The sequence below is a fragment of the Erpetoichthys calabaricus genome, chromosome 3 (assembly GCF_900747795.2).
Source record: "Erpetoichthys calabaricus chromosome 3, fErpCal1.3, whole genome shotgun sequence".
Classification (NCBI taxonomy): Eukaryota; Metazoa; Chordata; class Cladistia; order Polypteriformes; family Polypteridae; genus Erpetoichthys; species Erpetoichthys calabaricus.
The window spans coordinates 168922103-168948155 of NC_041396.2; the positions used below are offsets into that span (position 1 = coordinate 168922103).

The window sequence follows — 26053 nt, forward strand, 5'->3', positions numbered from 1 at the left end:
GTGAAAAACTATTTGCCCCCCTTCCTGATTTCTTATTCTTTTGCATGTTTGTCACACAAAATGTTTCTGATCATCAAACACATTTAACCATTAGTCAAATATAACACAAGTAAACACAAAATGCAGTTTGTAAATGGTGGTTTTTATTATTTAGGGAGAAAAAAAAATCCAAACCTACATGGCCCTGTGTGAAAAAGTAATTGCCCCCTGAACCTAATAACTGGTTGGGCCACCCTTAGCAGCAATAACTGCAATCAAGCGTTTGCGATAACTTGCAATGAGTCTTTTACAGCGCTCTGGAGGAATTTTGGCCCACTCATCTTTGCAAAATTGTTGTAATTCAGCTTTATTTGAGGGTTTTCTAGCATGAACCGCCTTTTTAAGGTCATGCCATAGCATCTCAATTGGATTCAGGTCAGGACTTTGACTAGGCCACTCCAAAGTCTTCATTTTGTTTTTCTTCAGCCATTCAGAGGTGGATTTGCTGGTGTGTTTTGGGTCATTGTCCTGTTGCAGCACCCAAGATCGCTTCAGCTTGAGTTGACGAACAGATGGCCGGACATTCTCCTTCAGGATTTTTTGGTAGACAGTAGAATTCATGGTTCCATCTATCACAGCAAGCCTTCCAGGTCCTGAAGCAGCAAAACAACCCCAGACCATCACACTACCACCACCATATTTTACTGTTGGTATGATGTTCTTTTTCTGAAATGCTGTGTTCCTTTTACGCCAGATGTAACGGGACATTTGCCTTCCAAAAAGTTCAACTTTTGTCTCATCAGTCCACAAGGTATTTTCCCAAAAGTCTTGGCAATCATTGAGATGTTTCTTAGCAAAATTGAGACGAGCCCTAATGTTCTTTTTGCTTAACAGTGGTTTGCGTCTTGGACATCTGCCATGCAGGCCGTTTTTGCCCAGTCTCTTTCTTATGGTGGAGTCGTGAACACTGACCTTAATTGAGGCAAGTGAGGCCTGCAGTTCTTTAGACGTTGTCCTGGGGTCTTTTGTGACCTCTCGGATGAGTCGTCTCTGCGCTCTTGGGGTAATTTTGGTCGGCCGGCCACTCCTGGGAAGGTTCACCACTGTTCCATGTTTTTGCCATTTGTGGATAATGGCTCTCACTGTGGTTCGCTGGAGTCCCAAAGCTTTAGAAATGGTATTATAACCTTTACCAGACTGATAGATCTCAATTACTTCTGTTCTCATTTGTTCCTGAATTTCTTTGGATCTTGGCATGATGTCTAGCTTTTGAGGTGCTTTTGGTCTACTTCTCTGTGTCAGGCAGCTCCTATTTAAGTGATTTCTTGATTGAAACAGGTGTGGCAGTAATCAGGCCTGGGGGTGGCTACGGAAATTGAACTCAGGTGTGATACACCACAGTTAGGTTATTTTTTAACAAGGGGGCAATTACTTTTTCACACAGGGCCATGTAGGTTTGGATTTTTTTTCTCCCTAAATAATAAAAACCATCATTTAAAAACTGCATTTTGTGTTTACTTGTGTTATATTTGACTAATGGTTAAATGTGTTTGATGATCAGAAACATTTTGTGTGACAAACATGCAAAAGAATAAGAAATCAGGAAGGGGGCAAATAGTTTTTCACACCACTGTATTTGGTACAATGATAATAATAGTACTTAATGCATATATGTCCAATTAAATGGTACATCTGATCCAACGTGCAAAGTTTTTCTTGTACTTACAGTTTCATGAATAAGGGCACCATCGGCTCACTACATAGCACATATTTAGAATATCTTTCATTCTTAAAGTATGTCAGAAAGTCATAACATCTAAAAGAAAAAAAAGTATTTTGTTATGTGCAACACATTTCCAAAGGTAAAGATGGACAGGAAAGGTGAATGAATTTCATTTTTTTTATTTCACACATCCAGAAGCACAGGAAATCTAAGGTTAGACACCTTCATGGTTTCTTATAAATTTCTGCAACTGTTATCTGTGCCAGCATTAAAAGGCAGTGACAGCCCAACACACAAGGCAGAAAGTGACCCAGAGGAGGAGTTCAGTCCATCACAGGACCATTCATGAATGTCATGATAGTGATAGGCACCAGTTAGCTGCAGAAGGAGGATGGAGTCTTTCAGTAATAGGAAAGATAGGGAGGACATGCAAACTCCACAGAGATGACATCCCAGCCCAGAATCAGAATTCTGGTTCTAAGCAGTGTGAGACATTAAACCTATTAGGATTTTTTGGATTCTACTGAATGTCATCTTGCCTTATTGAATTGTGTTTTAATCTTTTGAAACTTTATATTGTTCTGGTTTGTGTCTGCAGAGTTATCTGGACATCTTTGCTTTTTTAATATCATGATGGTGACAAAGTCACATACATTTACAACTATGAAGCTGGACTATTTTGGTTGGGAATGAGTACTTTTTAAGTAAAGTTTGCCACTGTTACATTTTTCTCCTTTGATGAAGGGTGCACTTTATTAGTCAAAGATAACACATCTTACTGTGCTAACACATAGGAAACAGCGTAGATGCTGAAAAGTATAATTGAACGGAAACTAAAATTAAAGAATTTCATTTCTCATTCATTAATTACAGCAGGTCACCAAACAGTCTGAATGTCCTGACAACTGCTCTCTCCTGCAGAGCCTCCATGTTTCCTCTCATGCATTCATACTATTAGCTTGAATCTTAAAGCATTAGTGTTTTTGTTTCATGAAGGTGACAGCTTCCCATGTAATCAGATATTCAGCACTGGACAGATTATACTGTAGGTAATACAAAGATTTTAGCACTTTGCTGATATAGCATTCATGGGCTTAAGTAGACCTCTTGGTTCCGATGGGCTTACTGTAAGTTAGGACCCTGTGAAAATAAGAGTGCCACTTATGACTGTTAAGACTTGTTCACTAACTTATGAGTATACAGATTAACAGCTGGGCAGAAAAGCTGGCAGGCCTCAAGGCACTTCAGTCTCAGTTTGACTCTCAGATCTTTTATGGGTTTGGAACATTATTCTGATTTTCACATGTGAACTGTGGAGTTCACTCAACATGTAAAGGCATACTGTTAAAATAAATGGGGACTCTAAATTGCCTGAAAGGGGACGGTAGTTGGGTGCACGTGGAATGATATTATGGACAAGAATGTTTCACACCCTGCACACTAGCATTTACTTCCAAAATCTAGTAAGACATTATAAGGATGGAGTATAAAAATTCAGGCACAGACACAATCCTTCTTCCCTAGTTCAAATGCATTATTTTTGAAATACTTTGCCAGGAGAAAGTAATACACAAATATATAAAAATAACAGAGCAATTAAAAAGTAAATAGCAAAGTAGAATGTTGTTTTTTTCTCTAAATGCCCATACTAATGTCTCTATTATTTTCTTCTAATATATAAAATCAAAATACATTTTTTTTTAATTATGCTGTTGCTTTAATTTAGAGAAATGGTAGTTTAATGTAAACTATTTCACTGTTGCATTTATACAGACTTTGGATTTATTTATGTGTTGGCAAAGCAAGGAGAAATAATGTCAAATGAAATAATTCCCATTACCTAATCAGAAACAAATCGTCATTCATGAAGCAAGATTGATCTATTTTGAATTTGAAAAAGCAAAGAAACAAAAATTCTGTGAAGCATTTTTGCAAAATGACAAACAGTAAATCAGGAAATATTCTTATTATTGATTTCTCCAATCCAGCTGCATTGCTAAGGTGAAGATGGGCACAGAGGAACAAAAAAGTTCTGTTCACAAACAACTCTCACCAATGCTTTCTTTGCATTTGGCGTTGATTATGAAATTTACTTTCCATTAGTTGCTTAATAAAATGGGAAAAAAAAGCTAATCCATTTTTGATTTTATTGTCATATCTGAATCTAATCGAATATTATCAGCCATGTGTATAAGATGTTTAAATTATAAACATACATTGCTGTTATTTGCAAGCCATTACCTATAACATATACATACAATTTTTTACCATTTAATTCAAATAAACTGAGACAACAGGATATACTGAATAAATTCTTACGAGTTTGAGATATAAAATAACCATTAACAATAACCTTGAAAACTGATGCAATTACCTAATTTCCAAAGAACCGTGCTTTAGCTCATACAAAGTATTTTATTCAGAGTAAACACTTTCACAATTGTTCCTCTAGAATGCTGGCACAAACAGCAACACAACGTTAAGAAGAAAAGGTATCTAATCATTGAAGTGCACTTGACCTCGGCATGTGCACTATTTGTATTTTTTTTTTTCCTGGTACACTACCTTATTAGCTCTTTGGCTCAATGTTCTTCATATACTGTAGATACAAAATGGCCTACTCAGAGAGCACAAAATAAACCATCTGTTTTGTATGTTTATTTGACATTAGTGAAATCTGAGAGTTAAGTAATTGTATTTAATAAAAATAAATACAGGAAAGAAAGGCATTCTAATCCAGCAGTGAATGAAAGCTGGTGATTCTCAGAGACAAAAATTAATTTGCTAAAGACAAATATTTGGAACCATTCATTGTGAAAGGCCTAGGAACCTTAAAAACAGTTTTATATTTGCAGTATACTCACAGACAATTTATACTTTGGAGGGTTTACTGCATGTGTTTACAGTAAAATGATCACTTTTCATTGCACTATTCCAATAGTTATGAAAGGCAGTGAGGAAAGCAATTAACAGAAAATTGTAGAAAAACATTTTGTTGACTCGATAGAGCAGTTTTGGTGAAAGACTCAGGTAACAACCCTACATTATGGGATTTTTTTTCCTCTAAGACCTAAAACAAAGAGGAGTTCATCTTCAGAAAGATTATGTTGTTTGTGTTTGCGGTTTGGTTTGCATGGCTATTCAAAAGTACAATTAAATAAGGAAAGCAGCAGGATAATGTGACGACTAAAAACAGAATTCATACCAGGCTAATCATAATGAGTGTAATTTGAGTTACTGCCAGCTTTCAGTGTTATCAGTAGGTACATCATTCCACATTTATAATTAATGCGACTGAATAACTGAATAGAATATTGAAGTCAGGGACACTCTAATATAATACATATGGTTGAGATCAGTATATAAAATAGTTTCATTGGTTAAATGTAATTTTTTTGTTTTTGAATAATTCCTTAACTGTATGATCAGATTTTAAAGTTTTTCATTATAATGCAATAGGGGTGGAGTCAGAGAGGCTGTGATTCTGTCCCAGCCAAACAACTGCCAGTGAGCAAAACCTTTTAAGATGTTACTTACCCTTCTACTGTGAAGGACCTGTTGTCTGTGCAAATCAGCAAGCACAGAATGCTGCACAAGTCATTCAGTTGTGAGTTTCAGCAAAGCCCAAGCAACTATTCAAAAACTAATAAAAGGGCTGTAATGTTGTATACTTCTAGCCTGTTTTGACTGCTTGTCAATAAACTGTCCAGTTTCAGTCCAAAAGCCCCCCTTCATAGATGGCTTAATTTAGTATCAAATTACAATCACATTTTTTATTATTCTGCTTTAAATGTTTTCATTGGATTCATCCATAGGTTAGGTTATGTGTATCATTGGTCCAGCATTGGTTCCATTTTAGTTTGAAAGTTAAACTGAATAATTTGTTATGGCCACAGAAAGAATAATTGATAGCTGGCCTCCAGCAATAACAAATCACTTACTAAAGCAAGACTTGGGGCACATTACTACCTTTTTGTCCTGGTATACTTTTGATGAAGGTGTAAAATAGCCGTTTGTGCTCAAATGTAACAAACTGTGAAACGTGAGATGGTAAAAAGAGCAACAAATAATAACAGAGATCTAAAGGAACAGAACAGGCACTTCATTTCAAATCATTTTAATTAATTCTTTTAAAACTGACATTGTAATAAAGGTATCCATAAACTTCATTTAGATTTAAAAACAGTAAGACATGTTAACAGTATAAGTTGGAATCTTTCAAGGTTCTCTTGTTTTTACTTTACAAAAGTTATATACAGGAATGTGCCAAAAAAAAAGAAAAAGAAAATCCCCAAAACAAAGTCAGTTTCATCAAAGGTAAGTTATTAACAGTAGTCTTTTTTTGTTATATTCCTTTCAAGAGAGACATGCAAGATTAAATTTTACTATTAGCATACATTCATTAATAAACACATTACTGTGTGTTATATTGTGTACACACACACACACACGCGCACACACACACACGGCCAACATCAAGTCTCATGTGAATCTCACCAGTGCTTCATAATTATGTTTTAAGTAAGGCAAGCCAGTGCAACAGGGGTAAAGATGCATCTCCTGCTGAGATCCCATAGTGCATGTAATATGCGGCTCTCATGGCAACTGTAGTGTCGAGGGAGGCTCGGCTACTAAGCAGAGAGTAAGCTAACAAAATATCAGGTGCAACACCCAAGATCAGTGCTGGCATTTTGCTGTGCTCGTACCTCTGAACACAGCATTTAAGGCTGTTTGTATAGCTCAGCTTCAGCTGAGACATTTTTTTAATTTTATTATTCAAACCACTTAATGGATTTTGATGGAAAAAGTTACTTTAAATAAAAGCCATAGTTTAAAAATGTCACCACCACCTAGCTATGATCAGTTATACAAGCACACTCTTACTATACAACAAATATAACACATGTGGGGAAATCATTTACTTAGACATTTACAACATGCATCCAAAAGAGTACAAAATAGAATTTACGACAAATGTGCAGTGCTTCACATGAGAACATATTTAATGCAAGTGTGTAGCTCATGTTAAATAAAGTATACCTCGTGGCCAGTATTACAAGAGCACTCTAAGTTAGTCTTTCCAGTTTCTGGGCCAGACACTGAGAATATTTAGATAGGAGTCAATGAAATCATTCATTTGATAAGATATGACAGAAACTGACAAATATAACTTAACAGAATATGTTTAACTAAGACAAATTATCATATTTACACAACATCAAAATAAATGTATTATTACGTATGAAAATTGTTAACATAAATGTAACTGATTGCAAAAACACTCACTTACTCACAAGCTATAAACAAACACAGTGTTTACCAACTAAGAAAGAAATAATTTGCTACAGTTAAGATGTTAGTATCAGACATGCTGCACATGCATTATACATTAGTGTTCAAGAATTTTAAAAAAGTAATGCATGCATTTGGTTATTTCATAAATCATTAAAGCATTAAATTATTATTGACAGGTAAAGGAAGCTGCCAGAAAATAAGTTTGTAGACAAATTTACTTAGAGAATGGTTCATGACTGGATAGCCAAACATATTTTACCATGCTGCATGGTCTTATGCAAAATAATTAAGATGTAGCTAAACAATATAATCCATCATCAATAGCCCCATTTGCAAACTTGAAAAAGGTCTGCATGAATGTACAGCTTAGAAATGGTTTGAGGTAAATATCTAACAAATAACCACATCCATTATGAAAAATACTGAAACCTGTACTGTGGAGAAATCATTTTACCTAGTGAAACAGTAAATAAGCTAGTGTTATAAATATGGATTACTATTAATGCTACATATTAACCCTGAACCACGAAAAATAAATGGAACATTCTGGGCATTTTAGCATGCAACATTCTCGTCTCGCCATAATCTTTTCATATTATTTTTATTAGTGTGTACACTGCAGTCTAGGACACAAAAACAAAACAGAAGAGATCAGTGTTAGGAAACAGTTTTAGTGCTGCATGGTTGTGAACATTTTCATTCCAATATTTTTTAATGTGTGTACCTCAGACACTGTAAAACAAAATAGAGAACTGCATATATCACAACATGGAAACAATAAAATAATTTAATTACAAAATGCTCACCTTACTTGAAAATTAGGAAAATAAGCAATAACCATATAAAATATATTACTTTTGTATTGACATGTGCTGAATAAATGAGGTGTTTATTGCAGGTTCTGCTTTAGCAACAGGTTTCACAGATTACAGCATGGTGTCTGGCAGCAAAGCAGGGCATTTTAAAGCATTTCAAGAGGTGGAATGACTCAGACATAACAGATACAAGTCTTCAATTCGAGGATTTACTAATAGCGGAGGCTGAGCGACGGAGTTTCCCAGAGACACGACTCTTTGTGGCACGTGGCATCGTTGGGGAGACCTGGTCTGTTGAATCTGTGGTAACAGGGGGGTGGAGATCAGCACATGTACTGCCACTGAAGGAACCTGCAAACAGCAGAAATCCCAGAGATTGGTTAATACATTCACTAAGAGAACCACCTGGAAAACTGCATTTCAACAAATTACATTTTCATTTCCACTTTGTTGCCTTTATTAATTACTTGCATGTGTCACTTTTGTTATACTCCTGCAGGAAAAGTCTTGTGTGATGCAAAAGCCACTCTGTAAGTAGTCAACGAAGCAGTAATTTTTCACAACAGGTGTTCTGTTTTAAATCCAACCCAATTTGGGAAGAAAAAATAATTTATTTTATTCAGTTTAGTAATCCATTCAGACTCATGGCTTGACAAGAATATGTTAAGAAAGAGCACATCAGACATTCCAGTTTGACCTGGAAAACTGCTTGGCCTCTCCAGGAAGTGGTGTAACAGAGCAGGTCCTAGGCCTGCATGATGGGTAATGCCAAGCATTGAGTGCTATCAAACAATATCTTCCACCAAACAATGACACCAAATTACAGTATAAAATATTACATATTAGGGCAGCACGGTGGCGCATTAGTAGCGCTGCTGCCTTGCAGTAAGGAGACCTGGGTTCGCTTCCCGGGTCCTCCCTGCGTGGAGTTTGCATGTTCTCCCTGTGTCTGCGTGGGTTTCCTCCCACAGTCCAAAGACATGCAGGTTAGGTGCATTGGCGATTCTAAATTGGCCCTAGTGTGTGCTTGGTGTGTGGGTGTGTGTGTGTGTGTGTGTGTGTGTGTGTCCTGCGGTGGGTTGGCGCCCTGCCTGGGATTGGTTCCTGCCTTGCGTCCTGTGTTGGCTGGGATTGGCTACAGCAGATCCCCGTGACCCTGTGTTCGGATTCAGTGGGTTGAAAAATGGTTGGATGGATATTACATATTATATTTTTGAAACTTACAAAAAAGCAGATGACTAAAAGGAATACAAATGCTATCAGTGAGTTTAGAATTTATTTTACTCATATCATTATAGGCATTTAAAGGGGTAAAAATATATCACGGCCTATTTAGAAAAAGCATACAGTAGAATAGGGAGAATAAATTTATTTTACAAAATCTGTACATTGCCTTTGGAAATTCCTATTTTGCTGAGTGGAACTTTATTTAGTAGATACACTGTCTAATATTTCCACATAGGTTCAAAAGCTTTCATAACCATGACACCCAAACTGAAAAATTTCAGGTGTTTTCTAGCAATGACAATAAGGGGTGGGGGGGTCTGCAGATGTCTGTGATGTTTAAGTAGTTTATGTTCCAGTGATTCCATTATTCATCATGTTAACATGTTCCAGTCCAGGCACACTCGTTATGTTAAAATAATCAAGACAAAAACGTGGATGTGAAGGCCATTGACTTTGTTTGAAAACTTTTTTTTTTTATCATCAGGATATACACAAATAAATAATGAAATGCCAAGGGGATTACCATTTGTAAATGCAAATTCCAGGTCATGGTTTTGTTCAATACATGCAAATATTAATAATTACTTCACACATTATGATATTCAGAAACAGAAATCTTTAGCTGAAGCAGTTCTTAAGAGCTCCAAGATAATAAACCAGTTCAATTTTAAACACTTCTCTCCATAGTGAATGTTATCCCACCCTGCTGCACACGTATAAGCAGTGTACATGCACTTTCTTTAAAGGTCTAGTCAAAACAGAAATGAATGCACTGGGTCAGTGATGGAATACACACCTGCTACACTCCGTGATTTCCAAACCCAGCTCTTTATTAATTTTAGGCACAGTGCCTGCTTAATTTGACAATTAGATTGTGAATACCACATAGAGAAACAAGCTAATAAAATATATCATTAGGCTAATTAAGCATATAGCATATAAACATTTATAATATTCATTACAAATTTTCTATAAAAACAAAAATCTAAAGTACATGAACTCAAAGTCAATGATACTCTTTCATAAAATATCACATGATTTCAGAACTTGCTTGGATGAAATACTTTTGATAGTAAGAAAAAGAAGCAAAAACACAACATATTGCCCAACAATAGAATATATTTAACTTCAATGCAGTGGGTGAGAATCAGTAACTCAAGAACACAACCCTTAACAGCAGTAACTGAAGAAGCTTACTGCAAGCGAACAACTCCCCAGCCCATTCATTCAAAGCATATGCAAGAGCAGAGCAGGCCATACCTCACCAGCTCACAATCCCCCACAACATTTCTGGGCCCTTTATACCACACAACTTCTGCCAGTTCAAACATTTATTCTAGTAAAATTCACAAACCTAAAGTGGCAGCTGTACGAGAAATCAATTGATAATCCAAACAAATAACAATATTAGAGTTTCTCCCTGAAGCATCTCAGTCAAACCCTAATCTTTTAGCCTGCTGCTTGAAATGTACAGTACACTAACAGTATTGTGCAGGAAAAATGGGAGATAACTACTTAGAGAACAGCTTAGCTTTCAAAACCAATTTATTTCTAAGATGGTTCCATACAACAAGAGAAATACAAGTAAAAGCCAGGTCTTTAACAAATTAAAACTGAATTGATATATCAGTAAACTGGTTTAGCTCACTAATCGGGCTATACTTACAGACTTTGGATAAGTGTATTTTATATGCTTGTATCTTAAAAAAATGTTTGATAATAAATCCAAAAATGGGAAATGCAACTGACAATGTATCAAGTTTTTGACTTTTGGCTTGGTTTCTGCCTGTGTAGCTTCTCTGTTTACGTCGACTTCTGTAGCTAATCCAGCTTACTCCCAATTTGCGGACACATACCACCTAGGTTAGCTAGCATCTCTGAACTTGCCTGTGTATAAGCAACTGTGCCTGGCAACAGATTAGCTTCCCATCCAGGGCTGGTCTCTGCCTTGTGCCTGATGTTGTCAGGAAACGTTAAAATTCCCTGCAACCCAGTACCAAAATTTCTGTGGTTGCTGTGTTTTCAAGCAGCTCAAATTAAAGTAAATAAATGGGGAAATAAACACATGTATTGTCCCTTTTAAGTTCATATGCACTTTAATGCTTAAGAAAATATCACTTTTATGATATGGCCCATCTTTTAAGTATGTACTAGGATAGTTGGCAGTCTTGTGGCACTGAATGTGCAAACATCAAGAAGCAATGATTGTGAAGCACTGGATTTAGCCTTTGCTCTTCTCTTTGATCTTTTTAAGCAGGCCAAAACACAAACACGGCAGGCATGCTGATTACAAGTGGGACACAGGCAAATAGAGGGACTTAGTCTGTGTCATTTCTGAAAACTGAAAGTGTGTTTCACTGATTATTAAACCCTTACAGTCCAATCCTGTATTGAGTGTCTGTGCTTTATTTTGCTAAGATGAATTTAATTTAAGACTGGTAAGATTTGACTTACATGGTGAAATAATTATTAAGGCCAGAAGGTTACCATTTCAATTCCCCTCTCTGATGTATGCCAACTTCCAGAAACACTTTACTGTATTATAGGCATGCAATTAGGAAAATGACTCTGGATTAAAGTGTCTGTTAAACAAATCAATTTAAATCTTTTTGCAATCTCACTCTTTGTACTTGGCATTATCTGTATACAACATTTTTTTTATGTTTAATGGATGGTGAAAAAAATAGCAAATTTACAAGCATTTCTACAGTGTGTCTTCAGATTCATCTAATATGTTTTACGGCAGACATTTTGACAGCTCACCTTTTTGTTTGGCTCCTGTTATTCTGTACATCTTTTGCTATTAGCAAAATACAGTCATCAACTAACACTCTTCTAAGTTCTGAAACATTTTTACACAAATGGGTGGAATAGAGTCGTTGGTTTGGGTGAAAGCATGCACAGAGCGAGCTATATGACAGACTATTTCTAGTCAGTCTTCACTTCAATGTTAAGAAAGGCCTTGCATGTTAAATACAACAAAATAAAGCAATACCAACTGAAATCCACCTTTCTTGTTAATGAAAATTAAATAGATGCCTACAATACAATCCCTGTACATTATGATAATATACAGAAAAAACAAAACTTGTGAAGTTGATTTAAACTTGCCAGAAGTCAGAAAAATTCAAACTTGAAGTCAACCAAATAAATAAATAAATTGAACTAAGCATTGTAAAGTGAACAGAGAAAACATGTATGTTGCTTAAGATTATACCCTCCCAATTACATTTTTATTTTTTCTAATATATGCTCTAAGGGACATCAATTAAATCAATAATAGGAAGCTTTCTAAACATTTGTAAATAACTGGAAACACATTAGTAAATCAAAAAAACAAAAACAAAATAAGAATAAAAAATAAAAAACTATTGGGTCATCACAATACCTTTTAACCCTTGCTATAATGATGCTGGAAAGACAAAATGTTAATATTTTATTGCAATTATTTGCTTCTTTTCTTTCATCAGATGCGATATCAGAGTGTCCCCTTGTCCTGTCAACAGTGCTTTAAATTGCCCAGACAATCAAGCAAAGGTCACACCTGGCGTGTGGCTGGCTTGCTCCCGGGGACCAGAACCCCACCCACCCTTCTCCAGGTTCATGGTACTCAGCCATTCTTCCTTTTGTCTCTACCCCCCCCCCCCCCCCCCCCCCCCAGCTGTTACATCCAAAAAAGCCATGCATGCACCCCTCCCCCCCACACTCAAAACATACTTAAAAAGCCAAGCTGACTCAAAAGCACAGGCACAGCACGTGCCACTTCTTATCTATGCCATTTCAAGACTGTTAAGCGTGGTGCTTTGCAAAAAAAAAAAAAAAAAAAAAAGTAAATGGACTTAATTCCCATTGGCTTCCCGGCAGCAATTCAAACAAAGCGCAAATGACAAAGACATTTTCCAGTATGGCAGGTGTTAGTGTCAGATTCTGCCCCAGGCTAACAGGCACAAAAAAAAAAAGGAAAATGGAGGGGGAGGGACTATTTGCTTTTTGGTTAAAGCATACACATGCAGGGACAGGAAAATACTATTAGTACACCAAGATTATTCATGCCGCTTCTTAGTCAGGTATTAATTCCCAACAGCACTTGCTCAAGCTCATTTAGCATCTTGATTCAATGCAAGCAGATACTGTATGCATCTTTAAAAAAAAGAAAGAAAGAAGGAAAAAAATGATAGCAAAAAAAGCACTTGTTAGTAAAGCAGAGAACAAAGTGGTGGTAGGCACTTTTTACTGGCCAGCTCTGAGATTGCTCTTACCTTATGAAATAGTGTAATCAGACCTTTATTAATTTTAATCTAAAAGGGAAGAAACAAAATACAACATTTAAAAAGGGCATTAGACAACTGTGCTAATAAGAAACCAGGTTTATTCTGTTTGCAAACACATCACTTTTGGCTTTGGATTGCTGCAGGTTTCTTTTCTTTTCCTTTTATAACAGTAGACTGATCAGTTCTTCACTGAAAAGTTTGAGCCTGTATTTGTAAGAGTCTGCCTGCTTAAACAAGCACATACAATAGAATGGATGTGCAATACTTCTCTCTTATTCTTGGTGACGTGACCAATACAAATGTTTTATAACCTTTGCTTAAAAAAAAAAAGTATATGAACAGTTAATACACATTTTTCAGTTTTTAAGAATTCATATTCATCTTAATAACCACACCATGTGAATCACACAACTGACATAAATGATATGAAGCACCTTTTTTGCTCCATGAGAAAGACTAGATTTAGATGTGCATTATTTATGATGTTTAATTTTTAAAAAAGTCTGCGTCTGGCTCTTGTTCACAAAGCTGTCAGGTAAACAAGGTTTCAAATCCATGTGGTTGATACAAATATATTAAAATGGCAACAAGCATTTTGAAAGTTTTATTTTTTTTCTACATTAATCTTCATTGTATGAATAGACATGTTTAATTACTGTACTCAGTTTGAAGAATATACTTAAAAATTCCCGCAAAACAGATAAACATGAAAATAAAATTTAAAGGGGTTCTTACAAGCTGAAACATGAATCATTATTTTGCAATTAGCAGAAATAAGGTTGTATCCAATTAAAATATTTTTCAAATCTAAAACATTTAACAGTATTCCGCCTCTCCCCCCCCCAGCACTGGCAATAAAAGTGATGCCAGTGTGCCATGTAAAACAAAGTTGCAACAAGCAGCCACATGATGGAGCCTAGAAAACTGAGCTACTCCCTAGTTACTCAAATGCCAGTTTACAACAGGATATTCTGGAGCTGATCTCCAAAGCAGTACAGTACTAGATTAATACTTTTGTTTTGGGGAATCCCTGTAGCTACACATTCTCAAATTATTGGTCAAGTCTTGCTTCAGAATGGAATCGAAAGCCAAATGTATTTTATCAGTTCATAAATACACAATAAAGTTTCATCATTGTTCGAAACTATATTTTTGTGTATTCTAATATATATATGCATTTGTTTTTACTCAATTGCTTGCTGATTATCACTTAGGTGGAAATGAACTTGTGGTTTCTCTTTAGCATTCAGTGTCATTTGTACCTGTGGCTGCTCTCTTTGAATGTGAATGAAATGGAAACTTAATTCTGTCCACTTATAATTCTTTCATTTAATTGAATAAAACTTAACCACACTTCATTCAATATCCACTATCCTTGCCTCAAAGTATATTTGATAAAGAAATTCTGTTAAACATTTAAACAGTTCAGTACCAATTTTAAATAGCTTTAACAGCAAATTTGGAACATTAACTTGTTGAAATAAGCCTTCACATACTAAAAACAGCACAAAATTTTTAAACCTGCTTATTGCAATTCAGGATTGCCTGTGGCTGAGGCCTAATTAGGGCGCATCAGGCACTATGCAGAAACCAGCTCAGGCAGAGATTCCAGTCCATTGCCAAGGACACTTGGGTACAGACCCACACAAAGCCAGTTTAGAATCACCAGTTTACGAGGTAAAACCCATTGATATTTATATATCTCTACAAGGAAAAAAATGTATGTGAAATTTCAGTATAGTGCATTTACACAGTATTACTTTTCTTAACTAGAATTAATGTTTTCATATCTGAAGAGTAACACACTGAACTATTCATAAATGAGCTTATTATTGCCACTGTGCCACTCATGGCAGCTCTTGTCCAGCTGAAGATCAACAGGTCCTCCACAGCTGCCAGGATGTTTTCATTGGTCAGCCAGCCGACAAAAAAATTTCAAATAAGTGTACATTAGGTAGGGTGATTTGCATTTTCTTTAAAAATAAATTAAGCTCTCTATTTTAATATATTCTTGTTTATCATGACATTGTGGTAACATGTTGGTTAGACATGCAGGTAGTAATTGCAATGTACTTTGCACACATTACAACATGACTTCTACAATGCTTGCAACATCTATGTAAGAATGAGCATGCAGCCACTGCCTGCCAAGAAATATATATATAATTTCCTGGCAGGTAAAGGTGTTCCACTGGAATCTTGTACACTTTTGTCTTGACTACTTTGGGCCAGGTGATGCCCAAACAGACTCTTCTCAGAGTACACAGCAGGTGATCCATAAATACTGCAGAAGACCACCTTGCTGCCCTCTAGTGGGCTGGTAAATTTTAAGTAAATTATTTGCCATCTACTACTACCATTTTCCAGCATCTGCTCTTCTAGAGTCATTACTCCCAGCACATTTGCTATCAATATTGGTTCAAACAGCATTCTAGCCTCTGCTCTGGCATGACAATGAACATTCATGCTGCTACAGCCTCTTTTTCCCTTTGCTATCAGAACACTGTAATGTGTCTTGTGGCAGTCCTGTTTTCCCACAATTCCATCCTTGACCAGACACCCCTCTATGATATAAATGCCCAGGCACACATACTGTATATGAATATACTTTAGTGTTAGTCCTATCTGATTTTCTGTATTATTGCATATAGTGGATATCAAAGGGCTACACATCTTTATTGGAATGTCAGCTTGTTTGACTGCATACATGACTTCTGCTGCATAGACAAACACCAATTTATTTGTTAATTCACCTCACAGAGTGAGTGAGGTGTGGTAATTTTGAGTTTCAGTGCATGATAAAAAATTGAAAAAACGCAAAAAATGAAACCACCAGCTAATCAAGCATTATGCTCAGCTGTATAAAGAGAAAGCCCACCTGCTAACTCATGTCTCACCCACAATTGATACAGATTGGGGTCTAGGAGTTAACATAAAAAGTGGTTGAACTAACAATATCACCACTAGAAAGCTCACTCCTTAATCACTGCACAGTTGATCAATTGAGGCCAGATGAAGTCTGTTTTACCACTGCACTCATTGATGACAGTACTGGAGAACAACAGCAATTCAAAAAGACTGGAGATCCAGTCCATTCTTCTGTCTGAATTAACTACAAACAACAGATTGACAGGTTGTGGCTGCCTAACTGAGCCAGCAAGCTCAGATACTGGAAACTGTGCTACAAAAACTTTGAATTTCTCAAAGTCTTCTAATAGAAAAGTTGTTAGTGCTTACTGTCCTGAATATTGTAATGAAAGCTCCATTAGTTTTTAGGAAATATAACAACAATTTGAATGTTACTGATATATTGTGGAATACATGACATAAAGAACTGCCAATCCAAGTTGCTCAAAACAAACGTTTTGTCATTTCTGTGCACAGTAAAAAAAAAAAAAAGACTGCAGCTGCAAGAGTCATCATTTTGAAACCTCTTCGAATCTTTGGAACATCAACAGAAAAAATCAGTAGAGTGATGCTCAAATGTGTCTAACTAATGATGAGATGTGGCCCACTTGAACCCACGATTCCTGTAACAGTAGTGTGGGGGGCAGACTTCTGGGTCATGCTGTGTGTGTGTGATGGCTGGCTTCTTGGTAAGTAAGCTTAATTGACACAATTACAAATAAATTTAGTACACTACAAGCAGCTTGTATAATCCTTCTTTCAGGTGATAGAGGGTACTCCACAAGTGAGGAGATAAAATGAAAGTCACTACCACACAAGATCAGTCATGGAATGGACCATTGGTTCATTAAAAGATAGATGGCCGTGTTTGGACTCATTGGACAGTGTAGAGTTCTACAGACACAAACAGAATTGGCGCACTGTAATGGCTTGTGCAGCACTGCACAGCATAACGCAGAAACTTTGAGGGCCTCAAGACTTCAGCATTTGCATGTGTTGAATGTAAAGAGACTTGACATTGACTTGGCAAAATGATTTTTTTGTTGTACAAGTTCAGTCAGAATATTCTTAATATCTCACAGTTCTGTGCATACAGCCTGCACCTAGCGGTGGTCTGGGCACTGCATGATGGCACATTGTTATTACTGTCTCCACACAGCTGCTCCCCGTTTCATTTTGCTGGTCTCTCTGCAGGAGTCGCAAATAATGTTTTTGTGGTTCTCCACTTCGGCCAGTAATACCTCAAGCACACATTCAATGAAGTTTTATTTTCTGCCTTTTTTCCTCTGTCCTTCCAATGCTTGTAAGTAAAGACATCACTCAGAAAATTGGGCAAAATTATATGGTAAATAGATTGTGAATATTCAAAAAAGGTGTTTTACGCCATATATGGTTATTGACTGGCAGTGGCAGGGAATGGTTAAAAACATTAAAGTAACTTGATGGGGCACGTAGTGTATACATGGTTTTAAAAAATCTCTTTTTTTGTGTGCATATGCCATTTTTGCCTTTCAAGTGCAAGCAAAAGTTTAGTATGGAACATAAGCAAGGTTTTATACATGTGGCCTCTGGTGTGAGAAGCACAGCACTGGATTTGTGGACAAATCAGAACTCTTCTAGAGAAAAAGGTAGTTTTACAGACTAGATGCCATGCACCCAAATAGACAAGGCACAACATTAATAAGGTATTGATTTCTGATCACATATAGTACTATGCAAAATTCTTAAGCACCCTAGTTTCTTTTTTTTAATAAACTAGGGGGCTTTGCTTGCCAACCGCCATATTTGGTTTTCCGGATACACACTTTTAATATTGTTTTTTCTTTGAATTGTTGCTATTTCATTATTTTCACTTTTATTTCAGAACTTTTGTAAAAACAATATTTGTAATCTTGCGAGTCCCAATATGCTAAATCTTTTTAATGAGGTCAGGATAAGTTTCTCTGTTTGGAATTTCTGCATAGACAAAACGATCTACATCATCAGCATTTAATAATTTTTTTTTTACAAAGTAACAAAGTAAGTAGAGTTCTGCATTGGACTCCTGTCTATAAAGTCGTGCTATTTTCCTCTCACAGTTCCAAAAGTACATGGGTTTACCAAGGTGATACCCCAGCTTTTGTCTAGGTTTTTGTACAAGGGCTAGACAGAACGTTTTTGACTCCTGGGGTAAATTTAGGTTTTTAAATAAGCAGACAGATAAATATATATACACTAACAAAGTAACCCATAAATGCATGTGCAGTAAAACTCAGTTTTTGAAATTCTCAAGATTCGTTATTTGTCACATGCATAGTTATACAGGACAACATGCAGTGAAATGCATCCTGATCTGCTTATCAAAAACTGTGCAAAGTTAGAAGAATATCAGTTAGATTAACAAAAAGTCATAGATCAAAAGATAACAGTATAGTAGAACATAATAAATAAGTAAAATTATGTGAATAAAGTTAAGGTTAAGGTGCAATAGTGTAGTAATTATTGTGCAAAAACAAAGTTAGACTGGTGCATAGTTAAATGAGGCAGTTTGTTTGTTTGCGCTACTGCGATCTTTACTTTTTTATATTTTCTAATTTTCCTGCTTTCATATCCTTTAACTTTCTCCACATGTGTATAGCGCCAACGTTTTTTTTTTTTTTTTTTTTGAGCCTTTCTAATTTCCCTGGTTTCATAGTCTCTAACCTGCTCTGCATGTGTTTAGCGCCAACATTTGTAAACACCTCTATGAAGTTCTACTTTGTCTTTTACTCATTGTCATTCAATTAAGAGCTGGATTGGACGTGCTTTTTTTTCAATTCCACTTGTTCCGGGCTGATAATTACTTTCCTTATTTTCTGAATTTGCACCTCAATTATTCTTTTTTGCTCTTTTTTCTGTCCAACGCATTTGAGTCTCTTTTCTCAGCGCTTTTCTTTCTTCTTCGTTTAATCGTCGATGTTTCATTTCTACCCTATTCATTTCATTTCTACCGTATTGACCATATACACTTTATATGCACGGAGAGCCCTGGAGCTGTGTGTGCTGCATGACTGCCTTTACACTACTGATTTGTTTTTTTTTATATTGCTTGTAAGTAGGGTGTGTCTTGCAAGACTCTCGTTCTATGTTCCCGTGAGACGCACTGTGGCAGGTCTCTTTCGTCTCGCGGGTCTTTAAATTATCTTCCGAGAAAGATCACGTATCGTAGACTATCAGGACAGGGGACAGGATTTCTTTTTATAATAGATAGATTTAATCTTACATGTTTATCCGTTACATTCTGTATTAGATAAACCTAAATTTGAGACTTCAAAACCTTCATTCCCTAAAAATTATTATGTTACGGATAAGTCATACTGAGTATTAGGCCACTTTTCAGATAAAAACCTGATGACTTTGTAGGTCTCTAGCCTAGTGCCCAATTAAACAAACAGAACAAAGAGGTGACAGTAATCAATGGCATTCTGAGTTGATTGAACAAAACTATCAACTGAAACAAAAGCAAGTGTAAAAGGAACCAAATTAAAATGTGTGGCAATGGCACATGTGACAGTGTAACCTTCAGATCTTCGACTCTTACACCATGAAAAGCGTGAGCATAGCAACAAAACACAAGATGGTTATCCTGTATCAGCAAGGTCTGGGCAGACAGGAGTTTCAAGATGTGCTGTGTAAGGTGTTCTGAAGAAGGCCAAGGAAACTGGAAAGACTAAGGAGTAGAAATTATGGAATTTTTAGTTACTATATAATCTTTTACAACTTATTACAGTATATTCTTAAATGAAGTTGTAACAACAAATTACTGAAACATAAGGACTGATGGTAGAAAAAGGGTTAACTAACCAAGGCTTTAAACTTAAAGCACGTGAGGTCTGCCTCATCTTAGAGAAACCACCAGCTTGATTTTCCAAGGTTAGAATGTGGTAAATGAGTAATGAACACCCCTCTAGAAAGTGAGGATAAACTAGTGGGAAAGCCCAATTACCATACTCCCCCCACCCCATCAAGCAGTGATAAGATCAATAGAAGAGTCCACAGATGACCCCTACTTACAAGGCAACATTCAGGTAAATTTGAGAGTCGAAAGGAATCAGAAAATACTGGTGGCACTAGACAATTAGATGAAATAATAAAGCTATGCATATTACAAGTCAGATGCCATGATGTACTAGATGAGGTAATGGTTGCAGAAAAGCATAAAGGCAATGAATTGTATTATTGATTGGTCACTCCATGCACTGAGAGATTTATGCATACAGTATCTATGTGCAAATAAAGAATTCTTCTGCATTCTCATCTGGTCTCTGTGACTGACTTCTTTGAAAATAGAGGAACTTTTTTCCACAGTGAAACACAGAAACTGAGCGTGAGCTACATCAGACTGACATCCCTTTGAAATTAGAAGACAACCAGCACTGCTGTAAACTGTGAACTCACAGGAGCCACACAGTTCAAGTACACTTCTGTTAAGTTTGGAGAATTCTTGTCACAAATGGTCTTCAAGAAAGACTTGTTTTCGAAAAGCCATTCCTCCAAAGTGGAAACAATGCCAACAAAGTCACCTAGCCACAAAAACACATGGACTGGGGTACAGAACAATGACAGCAGGTGCTCTGGTCTTTGCAAAGACAAATGGGGAGTGCTACACAGACAGGTGTTTGCCATCAACAGTAAGGCACTGTGGTAGATCCCTGCACATTTGATTCTGCATTCAGCAGAGTTGGAGTTGGTGATCTGCCCAGAATTCATGAATTCCTTAGTGTTGAAAAGTACAAGCATCCATTAAATCTGATCATTCCCTACTTAATTTTGCAGCAGGAGAATAACCACAAACATGCAGGCCAAAGCGATAGTGAACCATTTTCAGCAAAAAGAAGAGCAAGGGGTCTGGTGTGGCCTCCACACAACCCTGATCTTAACATCTTCAAGGCCTTTTTGGTGTTGCCTGGATAGACAGAAGCAAGTGAGACAGTCAAAGTCTACAGAAGAGTTGGGTCAAATTCTTCAAGTTGCTTGAAATAAACTAGAAGTTGATGGTCTTATAAAACAGCACAACATTAGAAATTAAAATATTTAAATGTTTGAATATATTTGTTATGTTGCTGTTTTGCTGGGTTTTAGAAATTTTAACCTAAAGGAATATCAACAGTGTTCTCCCTAGCGTCTTTTAGCTGGGGGCTCCGCCCAGCTAATTTAGTTGAGCGCCCGGCTGTCATCTCGCATGACATTGTGAGATGACAGCCGCAGATCTACAGGCACAGGCAGATCTAATGATCTGCAGAGATGGCAAGGGACGAGCGGGCAAATATTTTAGAAGCAGGATCGCAAGTTGCGAGGGGAGAGGCGCAGGACAGGATATTGCTGATCACTCGATGCTAAAGCAAATAGCGGGGACGAGGTGGAGCGGAGTTCACAAGAAAAGAGTATGGGGAGGTGGGCTTTCGAGAGGGGGGGGTGTACATGGTAATATCGGGGGCGGAGCAGCTTAATACAGTAGCAAGGAGTATGGAGAGGTAGGTGGGCTGGAACGAGGGGGCCAACTCTCTGGCGCTTTTTGTACTGGCCTTAAATTTTACAAAAAAGCGCCAGAGAGTTGGCCGAGTCTTGGCTATCAGATGAAAATGCCATCAACAGACACTTGGACATAAACCCAGCATATGCCAACTTAAGAAGGACATATGCACTTTAATTTAACGATACACCCCCCCCCCCCCCTTTGATCATACTGACTTAGTCACCTCCACCCACCCCCCACTGAATGTGTTGCTATATATTGCCTTTGATTCTTGTAAGTCTAAGCATTATCCTCTGATGAAGACCCCTGACAGGGGTTGAAAGCTCAGGAATAAAACTATTTTATGATACGTGATTCGTTTTTTCTCCCTTTGTGGATCTCCAACTGCAAATATATATATATATATATATATATATATATATATACAGTTAGGTCCATAAATATTTGGAAGAGATAACTTTTTTCTAATTTTGGTTCTGTACATTACCACAATGAATTTTAAATGAAACAACTCAAATGCAGTTGAAGTGCAGACTTTCAGCTTTAATTCAGTGGGGTGAACAAAACGATTGCATAAAAATGTGAGGCAACTAAAGCATTTTTTTAACACAATCCCTTCATTTCAGGGGCTCAAAAATAATTGGACAATTGACTCAAAGACTATTTCAAAATCTACAGTTTGGTACATCCTGAGAAAGAAAGCAAGCACTGGTGAACTCAGCAACGCAAAAAGACCTGGACGTCCACGGAAGACAACAGTGGTGGATGATCGCAGAATCATTTCCATGGTGAAGAGAAACCCCTTCACAACACTCTCCAGGGGGTAGGCGTATCGATAACCAAGTCTACCATAAAGAGAAGACTGCATGAAAGTAAATTCAGAGGGTGCACTGCAAGGTGCAAGCCACTCATAAGCCTCAAGAATAGAAAGGCTAGATTGGACTTTGCTAAAGAACATCTAAAAAAGCCAGCACAGTTCTGGAAAAACATTCTTTGGACAGATGAAACCAAGATCAACCTCTACCAGAATGATGGCAAGAATAAAGTATGGAGAAGGCGTGGAACAGCTCATTATCCAAAGCATACCACATCATCTGTAAAACTCTGTGGAGGTAGTATGATGGCTTGGGCGTGCATGGCTGCCAGTGGCACTGGGACAGTAGTGTTTATTGATGATGTGACACAGGACAGAAGCAGCCGAATGAATTCTGAGTTGTTCAGAGGCATACTGCCAGCTAAATGCAGTCAAATTGATTCATGATACAGATGGACAATGACCCAAAACATACAGCCAAAGCAACCCAGGAGTTTATTAAAGCAAAGAAGTGGAAAATTCTTGAATGGCCAAGTCAGTCACCTGATCTTAACCCAATTGAGCATGCATTTCACTTGTTGAAGAGTAAACTTCGGACAGAAAGGCACACAAACAAACAGCAACTGAAAGCCACTGCAGTAAAGGCCTGGCAGAGCATTAAAAAGGAGGAAACCCAGCATCTGGTGATGTCCATGAGTTCAAGACTTCAGGCTGGCATTGCCAGCAAAGGGTTTTCAACCAAGTATTAGAAATGAACATTTGATTTCCAGTTATTTAATTTGTCCAATTACTTTTGAGCTCTGAAATGAAGGGATTGTGTTAAAAAAATGCTTTAGTTGCCTCACATTTTTATGCAATCGTTTTGTTCACCCCACTGAATTAAAGCTGAAAGTCTGCACTTCAACTGCATCTGAGTTGTTTCATTTAAAATTTATTGTGGTGATGTACAGAACCAAAATTAGAAAAAAGTTGTCTCTGTCCAAATATTTATGGACCTAACTGTATATATAAGAGGGGGGACCCAAAAATAACCGGAAATATTTTTAAAACGTGTTTAATTTAATTTTCTGTACAAACTACAATTAGTCTTCTTCAAAGTTCTCTCCATTGGCGGAAACACACTTATCTAACCGTTTGTTCCATTGTTCGAAACATTTTTTAAATTCGTCTGAAGTAATGCCCATTAATGCTCTGGTCGTTTCTTGTTTTACCTCTTCGACGTAAAGGGGTTCAGGGTTGTCATACCGTTTCTTGCCAAAAATTGGCAAATGCTGAGAGCAGTGTGAGATGGAGCGTTGTCATGATGAAAGAACCAATCGCCCAACTCCCACAAATCAGGGCGTTTCCTGCTCACACTGTTGCGCAACCTACTTTTACAAAAAAATTCACTGAACACAAGCACAACCTTCCAGACTGATGGCACTTGGCAGACTGACATGTGAGGAGTGTAACTAGATCGCCGTAGCGGCCCAACCACGTACTACAAGTACCAACCTAACAACAACAAAATTTCGGTTATTTTTGGGTCCCCCCTTGTGTATATATATATATATATATATATATATATATATATATATATATATATATATATACACAGTGGAACCTCAGTTCACGACCATAATTCATTCCAAAACTCCGAAGCAATTTCCCCCATAGGATTGTATGTAAATACAATTAATCCGTTCCAGACCATACGAACTATATGTAAATATATATATTTTTTAAGTTTTTAAGCACAAATATAGTTAAACAAACCATAGAATGCACAGGGTAATAGTAAACTAAATATAAAAACATTGAATAACACTGAGAAAACCTTGAACAACAGAGAAAACTAACACTGCAATAGTTTGTGCTATAGCGCTACCAACTGCTGGCTAAAAACACTTTTTTTAATGAGTTTTAAGCACTGGGAAAAATATGAACATTTGAAAAAATCAGTAATTTAATAAACCACCAAGAAAAGTAACATTGCAACAATGCACGCTACGAACCGATCGCTGTAAACAGAAGTGAAAACAAAATCAAGCCCAGTGCATTCTTTAACTGCCTTCCTACCTTATGCGTCCAGCTCTCTCTCTCGCGCTGCCTGTGTGTGTGTGTCGCGCTCTCTCGCTCTCTCTCTCTTGCTCGCTGCACAGGAAATGCACAGGGAGAGACTGAACATGTACAAACCGAAAGGGAAACTGGCTTGTTTGTATACCGAGTGTGTGGTCGTCAACCAAGGCAAAAGTTTGGCAAACTTTTTGGTCGTAAACCAATTTGTACGTGTACCGAGACGTTCGTGAACCTAGGTTCCACTGTGTGTATATATATATATATATATATATATATATATATATATATATATATATATATATATACACACACACACAGTTGTTTAAGCATTAGGTGTGACCTGTGTGCTAAAATCCTTGTAGCACTCACTGTGGTTCCTGTTAAAGTGACCCCATCTGCTGTTCTTATATCTGCTCATATTTGGACCAGCGTCCATATTGCAAAAAGTGTGCAGAAACCCTTGCAGCACCCACCCAGGACCCCATTGCTGCGAGGCAGCAGTGCAACCTCCACGCCACCGTGCCCCCACATGATTAGTACATGCTTTAATACATTACATCATTAAAATGATATCAAGTATTTATCTTAGCATTGTAAATGTTCAGGGGGCAGGAATATCATGAAGTGAATGTATTCTGTGTGGTGATCCCTGCCTGCGCCTCCTCTTAGTGCGAAGGAAGTCAGTTTAAGAAGCGCGTAGTGATTAACAACTTGGTCGGGGAACACTTACCACAAAGCATTTAATGTGCTACATTAACTTATGACGGGGTTTGAGAAAATCTAGTAAATTAAATATTAATTTTAAGATGAAGTTTAGTTTATGATGTTCTACTTTAATGACAAACTACGAGAATAAAGTCAACATGTCGACTTTAATCTCGAGATAAACGGCGAGAATAAAGTGGAAATTTCGACTATATTCTCGACATAAGCATCAAGATTAAAGTGGAAATATTGAGAATGCGTACCTGCTGTAGTTGAAGTGTGCATTGAATATCCAACAGGCTCTCACTTTCCCACTCAAAAGTCTTATTCATAGGTATTTTTAATTTTTTCCAAACGTTTTACCAACATGAGCAAAAAAAAGTGTTCAGAAAACAACACCGCTCAGTTATTTCAGAAAAGAGACGCCATAAACTAATGAAGGTGCAGCGTCAACTCCTGATGTGGCAATTTCAGACAAAGACTTTGTAGAAGCTGGTCCATCACGAGAAATCTCTTCAACACACACTCTGCCAATTGATAAATCTAAGCACCGCTTATCCGACATAAACGAGCAATGGTTTAAAGATTTTGATTGGCTAATGGTCAAAGAAAATGGTATGTGGTGCTCATTGTGCATGAAATATTCAAACACACACCCCCAAGGAGAGAGTTACCTTGGGTAAATGTGCCATGCACAAGAATTTGAAAAGAAAACTTGCTGGACCATGAAAAAAGTAAAACGCACATTGAGTCTTCTGCTGACCT

At 37.1% G+C, this 26053-nt stretch overlaps 1 protein-coding gene across 4 annotated transcripts in view; it reads right to left on the reverse strand.

The window, feature by feature from the left end:
* Positions 1-5803: 5803 nt before the first annotated feature.
* Positions 5804-26053, reverse strand: part of ralgapa2 (Ral GTPase activating protein catalytic subunit alpha 2) — a 789870-nt gene continuing 769620 nt past the window's right edge. For 2 of the 4 annotated variants that reach the window (XM_051925541.1, XM_051925542.1), the window contains one exon: positions 5804-8163. In XM_051925541.1, coding sequence (XP_051781501.1) covers positions 8009-8163 — 155 coding nt within the window. In that variant the 3' untranslated portion in view covers positions 5804-8008. Of the gene's footprint in view, positions 8164-13298; positions 13338-26053 lie in introns of all 4 variants that reach the window. The other 2 variants (XM_051925545.1, XM_051925544.1) reach the window with 2 other exon arrangements.